Consider the following 12,187-nt stretch of genomic DNA (forward strand, 5'->3'; position numbering starts at 1 on the left):
GGGAGGTACTTGTCAAAGTGTATAAAGATTCAGTTATTCAGAATGAGTAAGTTCTAGGTATCTTTTTTTAAGTTCTAGGTATCTAATATACATCATGGTGATTATAGTTAACAATAGTGTATTGTACACTTGAAATTTGTTGAAAGGAAAGATTTTAACTCAACACACACAGGGTGACAATGTAGAGGTGATGGATATGTTATAATTAGTTTGTGGTAACCATTTCATAATGTTTATATATATCAAAATAAGTTGTATACTTTAAATATATATAATATTTTATGTCAGTGATATCTCAATAAAGTTTCTAAAAACAAATACCTGCTGTTGAAGCCACCTAGTCTGTGGTATCATAATGTAACAGTCCAAGCTGACTAATTAGCTTACTTGGCTGACAAGTAGGCTAGAGACTAAGGTGATAGCAATAAACTGTAGACAAAGGATTTAACTGGTATTAAAGAGTTTTAGAATTCATAAAACTTAGCAACTAACTTGATATGAAGGGTAAAATGTCTAAGAGCACTGCAAGAGTTTAAGTTGGGTGACTAAGAAGATGGTGGTAGCATTAACTAAAATAGTGAGTGTAGAAATAGAAATATGCTCGAGACAGAAAGATGGATGATAAGCACTCAAGGAAATTATCTTAGGAAGTACTTGGAAATGAGACTGGTACAATAAAGAGATGTTAGGGCTAGATACGTGAATTTGGAGAGTCATTAGCATAAAGATGATTGATATAGTTATTAGATTATTTGTAGAAGACTAAAACAAAACAAAACAAATAAATCAGGAAACCTGTGGGAAACTCTGCAAATAGGAGGTAAGTACAGACAAAGAAAAACAGAAAATGTAGAAATATAGAAAAAACAGAGATGTAGGATAATCAGGAAAGAAGCCTGGCATTAGTGTTCCTAGAAGGGATATTTAATAGTATGTAAAGATAGAGAAAATCAAGGAGACAGGGACTAAGAAAAGAATACTGGTTGGTTATTAAGAGAAAAAGTGATTTTACGGAGAACAGCTTTTGGAGAGTGGTGCAGTCAGAAGCCAGACAATAAAGGATAAAGGAGTTTTCAGATGGAAAGAAAAAAGAAGCAAGAAATATAAGCTCTTCTTTCTCATCATTTGATAGTGAAAGAGAAGGAAAAAAGAGAAGAAAGTGGCATGAGCAGGCAATATGCAGCATGATCAGAGAAGTGAATAAAGATACAAACTGGGAAAAATAAAGGCACTAATTATTTTAAAGTAATCAAATGTTTCAATATTTTTCACATAACTAATATAAATTATATCTTTAGAAAGTCCATTTTTAAGTCATTTGATAGTTCAACAACAGAAATGCTACTTAATCCTTCATTAAAATTTACACAAAATAAAAATATATTTCATATATTAAAGTATACTAATAACAAAGGAAAAAAATTCCAAAATTATCTTTAGATAGGTTTTATATTTTTAAGGGTTATCTCAATTTTAAAAAAGGGTTTGGTTTGAAATATATCTTCATTTAGTTTTTCCTATTTATTGCATATTTTATTTTAAAAGACTAAAATATATTTTGAACTAGTTATTGGATTCTGCTTATGGTCTGTTTCCTGGTTGTGGATATAAAACTCTATCTTATTCAAATTTATTTGACAACATTAAAATCGTCATTAACTATAAAGGCATGCTAATTTTTACTACCCAAATACATCAACTTTTAAATGATTCAGCTGCCGTCATAAGAAAGCAAAGAATAAATGCCCTGTCCATATTTATTTCCTACCTTGTTTAATTTGTAAAACTCTATTCCGAAATGATTTGGCTTTCCCTGGGTCATGGCTATTTCCACTTCGACTATAACCACTGAAGCTCGATGAAGAAAATGGCCCATCCAGTTCATCATCAAGTAAATATAATGAAAGGCCTTCAGCAGCATCTGAAACTTACATTTAATAAAATTATAATATTAACATAATTATGTTTTCAGGAAAATTATGTTTTCAGGGAAACAAGTTGTTTTAAAACTATATCTCACTCAGTTATTTTACACCAACATCAAAAATACAAGTTCTTTGAAGAGGGGAATATGAATATATTGAGAACAAATGTTTCATCACATTATTAAATTTTTAAGCACAGAATGTCAGAAAAACTTGTTCAAGAAAATCCTCAATTTTCGTCTTTGCAAATATGTTGTAGATAAGTGCTCTGAGACACTATAGAGTTAAAAATTATAGTTACACATTTTTAAAACTAAAAGACTTTAAAATTCATCTAGCCTCAACACTTTCATTTTAAAAGTGAAGAAACTGAATTCTATGGCCTAATGTCTTACCCAGGGTCATGAAGAAGCACTAGGAATAAAAATTTTTCTACATCTAAATCCATTGTTCTTTGTACTATAAATCATGCTGCCTCTTCTACATCCAGTATTAAACTAAAATACAGAACACTGAAAACAAAAGACATATTTACCAGGAGACGAGAAAGGAGAGCTAGTCCTGGCATAAGACACTGAGGTATTCTGGTCATTTTTAGGCAGCAACTTCATTTGTTTCTGCTTCCCTTTGGGACTACAATTTAAAATATATTACAATGAATATTTTTTTATTAGTGACATATTATGATAGTATGATACAAATTGCTTAAACTGATCTAAGAAATATCTTATAATTTAAGTGAAATGTTTCAAATTGGTAATATGACAAATTAAATTTCAATCATTAAAATTAAAAAAACCTAGTTTTTGCTACAATAAAATCCATATAAATAAAGCTTTTTTTAAAATAAAGATGTTACCAACTCCATCTTTACATAGTGCAAGAGTACTTAAAAAATATTTTTGGTCTTTGGATCTTCTCAAAGTATTCAATAAACTTTAAGAAATGAGGTAATATGGAATGCCTGAGTGGCTCAGTGGTTGAGTATCTGCCTTTGGCTCAGGGCATGATCCTGGAGTCCTGGGATCGAATCCCATATCAGGCTCCCTGCGGGGAGCCTGCTCCCTCTGCCTATGTCTCTGCCTCCTTCCCTGTGTCTCTCATGAATAAATAAATAAAAATATTTTTAAAATTCTCACTTAAAAGAAATGAGGTACTATACATAAAATGCTTTAAAACATAAAATTCTACATCAGTGCAATACCTAGGAGCTCTGCTACTAGATAATGAACTGCTGCTGCTTCTTAGACGTTTTCTGTACCGTGGCCTTCTCCTCTTCTGACTCTGCATTCCTGACTTATATTCAGAGATGATATTTTTAATACGACTTTCAAATAAGGCAGATAATCGCAGTGTCATGCTATAGATCTGAAAAGGTAGAAATCAACTATTTTAATCATATAAAATAAAAAGTATAAACATGCCTGGACCAGTAACAACATTACCCTTTTATGACAAAATATATATATGCAATTTCATACACTTGAAAAACTCTTCTTAAAGAATTTAAACAAGATATCATTTTCACCTAGAAATTAACAAAGATTTTTAAAAGATCATATCCAATGTTGGGAAGGGTAGGAAAAAGATTCTCATACATAGCCAGTGAGTATTTTAACTGGAACAACATTCTAAAACAACAAATTGCATTATGTACCAAAAATAATAAAAATATATGTATCCTTTCACTAATAATTTTGCTTCTAGGAATTTATCCTAAGTAAATATCAGAGAATTGCACACACAAAATAATTATGTTCAAGGATGTTAAAGATGAAAGCCACACATTATTCATATAAAGTTAAAAAGTAGAAACCACTGAAATCTCTAGCACCAGGGCACTAGTTAAATAACATAAAACAACCATACAGTAGCATACTATGGAGACATTAAAACTGGTTTTTGAAGAGCCATAATGACATGGGAAAATGTTCATAATATATAAGCTGAAAAAAAACTTTCAAAATATGAAATTTACAGTTTCCAAGAATATTTAAACATATTTAAGTATATATATAGGAAATAAACCAAAAGTGAAAAAATTATGCCTGCAGAAATTAGTGAAAATTCATTTTATATGGGGTGAAAGTAGACAAATATATACCGAGTGAACAACTTACTTAAAAGTTAATCAGATACCAGTGATTACAAAAAAATATTATTCTTTTGTTCCAAAGATATTTAAGTTCTGACAAAACATGGGGAAAATATCAAACTTCAGTAACCATGTCAGAATTGTAATATATATACTTCTTGAGCAGTTTTAAAACTGGTGAAAGAAAACTACCTGATATATGTGTGTGTGTGTTTGTGTGTGTGTGTGTATATATATATGTAAATGCTTAAGTAATTAATCCACCTAATGTTGTTTTTCATACCCTTGACTTTTTATTAGAGGTATAAGCTTTGGAGTTGCTGAATATTTGGCGAACGTCCTTATAAAATTCCAGAGGACTACCATAATTTCCTGCTTCCAAAGTTTCTTTCACAGTGCTGAAGTCCATAGGAGTGTCTATAACATCTGGATAATCCTACAAAGAAGAATTTATTATTAAATACACAGGCTGGATAACAATACTACATAATATCATGGTACTGAGACTTCTATCACCAATCCACCATGAAATAAACATGCTGCTTTTCAATCGGCCAACTATCTATCGCAATCAAAACCATTCATTTAAACAGAGGTCCCTTGGTAGCTCAGGAAAACAGCAGGGGTCGTTGGTACGGTCTTAGCCTTCACTCTGAAATTGATAACCATATGATTCTCTCAAGAGAACAAATTAAAAAATGCATACAAACTGGCTTTATCCCTACAGAGTCCATAATACAGAATTGCATTCTATGCTTAGAGGCTGAAGCAGCCCCCAATTCCCTGGCAAAGTGCTCAATGAAGATAGAAGATGGGACTATTCACATATAATTAAATACTTCCATGTCACAAATTAGCTACGTATTTCCAAGATATTCCCAGCTAGGAGGGCATTCTACCTAAAATGCTAATTGAAGGTCGAACTGGCCATGTCTGCCTAGCTCCTATATTTTTACTTTTTAATGAATATAACACTTGTCCTTCATTGGAGGTCTGCAATCGCATAAATTCTGAATTAATTTGATTTTGACTAGGAGATGGAGAAGATTCTAAGATATCTCAACCTAAATCTGTCAAGTCCAGTTAAGATATGCCTAAGGTTATCATATTGAATGGCATCTAAAATTTATACTTACATATACCATAACCATCAATAAACAACATTTTAGAGTGAAAACCACAGTTAGTATTAGATCCTTCATCCCATTTAAAATCATTAAGTAATAATCACCACATTTCAAAAATGAACTATTGGGACTTAATCAAGATAACAAGCTTCTTCACAGCAAAAGAAACAGTCAACAAAACTCAAAGACAACCTACAGAATGGGAGAAGATATTTGCAAATGACCTATCAGATAAAGGGCTAGTATCCAAGATCTTTAAATAACTTATTAAACTCAACACTCAAGAAATAAACAATCCAATCATGAAATCGGCAAAAGTCATGAACAGAGATTTCATTAAAGAAGACCTACACATGACCAACAAGCACATGAGAAAATGCTCCGCATCACTGGCCATCAGGGATATACAAATCAAAACCACAATGAGATACCACCTCACACCAGTGAGAATGGGGAAAATTAACAAGACACGAAACAACAAATGTTGGAGAGGATGTGAAGAAAGGGGAACCCTCTTGCACTGTTGGTGGGAATGTGAAGTGGTGCAGCCACTCTGGAAAACTGTGAGGAGGTTCCTCAAAGAGTTAAAAATAGAGCTACCCTATGACCCAGCAGTTGCACTACTGGGGATTTACCCCAAAGATACAGATGCAGTGAAATGCCGGGACACCTACACCCCAATGTTCATAGCAGCAATGTCCACAGTAGCCAAACTGTGGAAGGAGCTTTGGTGTCCATCAAAAGATGAATGGATAAAGAAGATGTGGTATATATACATACAATGGAATATTACTCAGCCATTACAAATGACGAATACCCACCATTTGCTTCAACATGGATGGAAATGGAGGGAATTATGCTGAGTAAAGTAAGTGAATCGGAGAAGGACAAACATTATATGGTTTCATTCGTACGGGGAATATAAAAAATAGTGAAAGGGATTAAAGGGTAGAGAAAATGAGTGGGAGATATCAGTGAGGGTGACAGAACATGAGAGACTCCTAACTCTGGGAAATGAACAAGGGGTAGTGGAAGGGGAAGTGGGCAGGGGGATGGGGTAACTGGGTGACGGGCACTGAGGGGGGCACTTGACGGGATGAGCACTGGGTATTATACTGTATGTTGGCAAATCGAACTCCAATAAAAAATACACAAAAAACCCAACAATCACCACATTTCTTTCAAAGAAAATGCCAAAGAGAAGAATGAGCAGAGGAAAAGTATTATAAAAAAAAAGAAAATATTTCTCCAAGTGTAATAAATCATGATTGCTCTTAATCTATCTTTAAAAATACTTTTTGGCTTAAATCATAACAACCAAAAGTATATTACAACATAGTACAGCTTATGAAACAAAGGTTTTCATAGAGGAGATATGTTGGAACTTGTATAATGTGACTAAAACTCAAAAGACACAGTAAGGTTGCTAAATGAAGTCCCAGTGGGTGCAATCAGCTGCAGTACTTATATATTGTGCAACTGATGTTTTCTACTCTACTACAGTAACTTTAGATCTATAGAAACAAATAAACATGTGTGCAGATGCCACAAAGAACATTTGGAAATAGATGTTGATTTAAAAACACAAAAATATAGGAGTGCCTGGGTGGCTCAGTCAGTTAAGCATTTGACTCTTGGTCATGATCTCAGGTCCTGAGATGGAGCCCTGCATTGGACTCCCGACTGAGTCCCCCTCTGCCTCTCCCCCCTGCTCTATCACTCTAAAAAAATAATTCTTTAAAAAAAAACCTTAAAAAAGCAAAACCAAAACATAAACAGCCAAAAAAAGTCAAAGATAAAAAGAGAGTGAGAAGAGTTGGAAAACAGCTTTACAAATTATAAAATTTTCATTTACATTACAGAAATTTTAAAAGTAAAACAATGCAAAAAACATTGTCTTTCAAGAGACTACTAGGTCTACCTCAGAAAGAGATGGAGCTTGTCTTTCTGGAACAACTGACTCTGAGGATTCCCCTTCTTGCTCTTGATGGCCCTATTAGAGTAAAGAGGATATATTGTATTTCCAAACTACTACAACAAAATATCAAGACTTGCAATGCAATTCTGGTTTAAAGCTTGAAGTTCCATAAACAGGAATTAGGATTTTACTGACTACTTTAAGATGAAGGATTCTACATTCACTGTTGTCCTCTAGTATGAGAAAAACAAGACTAATTTATTCTACCCAAACTCCCTACAAAATTAACTTTGTTGAACATAAGTGTTTTCTGTTTGAGTATTTTTTTCCCAAGTAAAACCTATGTATGTATTTAGGTTTACTAATTTCAGAGGACGATCTGATGCATTTCTGAAATACCACTATAACTTCTCCAAAAAAAGTTAAGATAGATTTGCTATCTACACTAAATGGTTATTCAACATATAAATAGATATACTCCTGAAAAAAGAATCCAATAATCTAAGTTCTGATGTTTTTACCTTTGATGAAAAGTAATATGGAATATATTGATTACTCTAAGTGCTCATATTGGATAATACATTTAGTCATTTAGTAAAAAATTACCAGGAGTAACATAGGTTACTAAGGGTCTCCAGTGAGTAGAAATGTAATAGAAGTTCATAAAATTTATTAAATAAATATTCAAAATGAAGGCAGGAAGGAACTACAAAGATATTTAGATTCAAATTTGGTTCACAACTATGTAATTTACACACAAAATACATGACTGGAATTTCAAAGTCATGATTAATCACACTATGCATTTTCACAATTAAAAGATATACAAAAAAGAAGGAATAGGTAAGAAGGAGGGAGGAGTGGAGGAAGGAAAGAAGGAAAAAGGGAAAAGTAGCTTGTAACTATATTTTAGCATATACATTTAAGGGAAATTACAAATTGGCAATTATTTAAACAAGTATGTGTTTACTGGGTAAGAAAGATGATCAACTGGCTGTCGAAATGGCTCTGAGTCTTCACGTTCATAAATGAGGCTCAACAGTTCTTTGCATTGTTTTCTCCAAGCATCAGGATTAGACTTTAGAGACTGTCTTCTGCCTCGGCATTTGACCTGTAGATTTTAATAGAATTATATATAAAAACTCTTTCCTTAACTCTTCATTGATTCTCTCCTCTTTTCCTAATGTTAATATATCTATGTAACATAGAGGAGTTGATATTTAAGTTTCTTAGTTTAGACATCATTCTCCAGAACAAAAAATACATACAATAAAAACTAGACAGTACATTCATGGAAATAGCAAGATTCAAGTATTCTGAATTTTCATTTTAAGAAAATCTGAACCACAAATAAAACCCAGGGAAATACATTTTTTTTTCTCCTCTATAAGGTTAATAATCTTAATGCCTTAGTATTTACTGGTAGTTAAGTATACTTGACAATGGCATCATAATTTTCTCAAAATTGACATATAATACATATTTATCTATATATTTATATATTATGTACTTATTGTTTATGCATATATATATATATATATCCTTTGTTGTCATGATACAGTCTAGCCTTTACCATTTGATGCCTTTTTTTTTTTTTTTTAATTTTTTTTTTTAATTTTTATTTATTTAGGATAGTCACACAGAGAGAGAGAGAGAGATAGAGGCAGAGACACAGGCAGAGGGAAGCAGGCTCCATGCACCGGGAGCCCGATGTGGGATTCGATCCCGGATCTCCAGGATCGCGCCCTGGGCCAAAGGCAGGCGCCAAACCGCTGCGCCACCCAGGGATCCCCATTTGATGCCTTTTAATATGATTTCTTTCAGTATTTCAAAGAAAACTTTCCTTATATGAAACAAGTATTTGTCTAATTACCATGGAGGGGAAGTGTACAGAACAGAATAAACATAACAGATCTGAGGCTACTATCTTTATCAGGGCTTGCTTGTAAGGTTAGCCCTTGGTTGGCATTCTGGGTACTTAGCAATTGAACCATTTCCTAAATACAAAGGTGGTTTACTATGCCTATGCTGTTTGTACAATGTGATTTACACTGAACACCTGCTTTTCTTTGCTTTTCCTATGCTTCCTTGCTTTCCAATAAATTCCTTGAGGTCTGAGCCTCTAATCACATATATATTGCTGCATTTTCATTGTAGGGGAAGAGTGTGCTCTGTATGGCTCCTCAAAGAATGGAAAGAGCATAAGGAAGCCTGCACATGGATTTCTCTGGACTCTGCCTATATTTATTTCCCTGTGATCCCAGCTGTATATCCTTATTATGTCATTGTAATAAACCTTACCAATGAATCACAAGTATATATGCTGAGTTCTATGAGTCTTTATAGCAATTCTCCAAACAGGTGGAGTTGGTCTTAGGATCCCTGACACAGGAAGCCTGAAAAATTTTCTTCTTAGCAGTTTATTTTATTCACTCACCCTTCTTCCAGATGAAGTACCAGGACCGTCTGAATCTAAATCAACCATCTCTGTATCCTAAAATTAAAAGGGAAGAGTAAGAAAAGATATTATGTTATATTCAAAGTCTTACAAATTTTATAAACATTTACAAAGAAATGGCAAATACAATCACAAATAACACCTTCATTGGAGCAGGCAGCAGGCAGAACAAAGTTTGAAGGAACAATTACTCCAAACTTTGCCTATGTGCTAGATACAAACTGAAAAATATATTGGGAGAGGAAGAGTAAACAAAGTTTCTCTTTAAATAAGAATCAAATATTAAGAAAAAATTATAGGACTGGTATCTAAAATTTTACCTAATGTTAATATTTTTTTATAAAACTTATTCTATATGACATGCTACTTCAATATATTATAATCATGAATTACTCATTTTAATCTTTCACCATTTTAAGAAATACATCTATTTTCTATAGGGAAAATATGAGTGTGTATTAAAACTTAAGATGCAGTTAAATATCCCTCTGAGGCATAGTTTTTTAATACAAAGAGGCAAGGCCCACACGCCATTTTTCACCCTGGTGGTAGTGAAGCACATAAGGAATGTCTGGAGAAAATAAAACCCGCCTATGAGCTACTGGTATTCCTTCTAATCAAATAAAGTTGAAATACATTTTACTTTAATATTCTATTTTAACCCAAAGAATGCTACTCTGAGGACAGCAACACAGCAACACCAAATTCATCATAAAAATTCTCAATAAACTAGATGTAGAGGGAATATACATCAACACTTTAATAAAGGCCATATATGACAATCCCTTAACTAACATCATGATTAATGGTGAAAAATTAAAAGCTTTTCTCTTCAGATCAGGGACAAGACAAGAATACTCACTCTAGCCACTTCTATTTGATATAGTATTGGAAGCCTTTGCTACAGCACTTAGTCAAGAAAAACAAAATACATCTAAATTATAAAAGAAGCAAAACTACGCCTTTCAGCAGATAACATAACATTATATATATAAAACACTAGAGACTCAACTGAAAAAACTGTTACAACTAATAAGTAAATTCAGTACAGTTGTAGGATACTAAATCAATATACAAAAATAAGTTGCATTTTTATACACTGAGGACTATCAGAAAGCCAAAGTAAGAAAACAATCTCATTTATAATTGCACCAAAAGGGATAAAATACTGAGGTATAATTTTAAACAAGGAGATGAATGATCTGCATACTAAAAACCATAAGACACTGAATAAAGAAATTGAAGACAGAATTAAATGAAGATACCCTGTGGTAATTAATTGGAAGAATTATTATTATTAAAATGCACATATGACTCAAAGCCACCTACAGATTACATAACCCCTATCAAAATTCCAATAGCATTTTTAACAGAAATAGAAAAAACATCTTACAATTTGTATGGAACCACAAAAAAAGTTCCTAATAGACCTAAAGGTCTCAAGACCTTTCCAACAGTCTTGAGAAAGAAAGACAAAGCTGGAGGCCTCATACTTCCTGATTTCAAGCTATATTATAAAACTACAGTAACAAAACCAGTATGGTATTGGCATAAAAAAAGATATACAGATCAATGGAACAGAATAGAGCTCAGAAAAACACCCACATATATGCTCAATTATATTACAACAAAGGAGCCAAGAATACAAAATTGGGAAAGGATAGTCTCTTTAATATGTGGTGCTGGGATAATAGGATATTTACATGCAAAAGAATGAAACTTGACCCATATCTTATACCATGCATAAAATTCAACTCAAAGTGGATTAAAGATTTGGATGTAAGACATGAAACCATAAAACCCCTAGGGGAAAATAAAACACAGGGAGTAAATTCATTGACACTGGTCTTGGCAATGGATTTTTTTGGATTTAACAAAATCCAAAGGCAACAAAGAACAACAAAAGCAAAAGTAAACTGGATTATATCAAACTAAAAAGCTTCTGCAAAGCAAAGCATCAACAAAATGAAAAGGCAACTTATAGAATGGGATGAAGTATTTGCAAATCTTGCCTCTAGTAAGGGGTTAATAGTAAAAATATATAAAAATATATAATTCAGTAATAAAAATAAAATCTAATGTAAAAATGGGCGTTGGGATTGAATAGACATTTTTGCAAAGAAGACATCTAAAAATGGCCAACAGGTACATGAAAAAGTATTCTATATCACTAGTCATCAAGGAAATGTAAATCAAAACCACGATATCATTTCACATCTATTAGAATGACTATTATCAAGAAGACAAAAGATAATAAATGTTGGTGAAGATATGGAGAAAAAGGAACCTTTGAGGACTGTTGGTGGAAATTTAAATTGGTATAGTTACTATACAAAACAGTATCAAGGTTCTTCTTTTTTTTAAGATTTTATTTATTTATTCATGAGAGACAGAGAGAGAGACAGAGAGAGAGAGAGACAGAGGCTGAGACACAGGGAGAGGGAGAAGCAGGCTCCATGCAGGAAGCTTGATGTGGGACTTGATCCTGGGATGCCAGGATCATGCCCTGGGCTGAAGGCAGAAGCTAAACCGCTGAGCCACCCAGGCATCCCCGAGGTTCTTCAAAGAGAGTAAAGATAGAACTATCATATGATCCTGCAATCCTAATTCTGGGTATTTATCCAGATAAAAACAGGATATCAAAGAAATACAGTTGCACTTATA

General features: G+C 33.0%; 1 protein-coding gene across 4 annotated transcripts in view; it reads right to left on the reverse strand.

The window, feature by feature from the left end:
- Positions 1-12,187, reverse strand: part of BRWD3 (bromodomain and WD repeat domain containing 3) — a 210,210-nt gene that overhangs the window by 17,066 nt on the left and 180,957 nt on the right. For 2 of the 4 annotated variants that reach the window (XM_055338288.1, XM_055338285.1), the window contains 7 exons: positions 9,503-9,559; positions 8,036-8,176; positions 7,069-7,140; positions 4,304-4,456; positions 3,130-3,293; positions 2,461-2,558; positions 1,769-1,927 (listed from right to left, as the gene is read on the reverse strand). In XM_055338288.1, coding sequence (XP_055194263.1) covers positions 1,769-1,927; positions 2,461-2,558; positions 3,130-3,293; positions 4,304-4,456; positions 7,069-7,140; positions 8,036-8,176; positions 9,503-9,559 — 844 coding nt within the window. The remainder of the gene's footprint in view (positions 1-1,768; positions 1,928-2,460; positions 2,559-3,129; positions 3,294-4,303; positions 4,457-7,068; positions 7,141-8,035; positions 8,177-9,502; positions 9,560-12,187) is intronic. The other 2 variants (XM_055338286.1, XM_055338287.1) reach the window with 2 other exon arrangements.

This window comes from Nyctereutes procyonoides, unplaced genomic scaffold (genome assembly GCF_905146905.1).
Source record: "Nyctereutes procyonoides isolate TBG_1078 unplaced genomic scaffold, NYPRO_anot_genome, whole genome shotgun sequence".
Taxonomy (NCBI): Eukaryota; Metazoa; Chordata; class Mammalia; order Carnivora; family Canidae; genus Nyctereutes; species Nyctereutes procyonoides.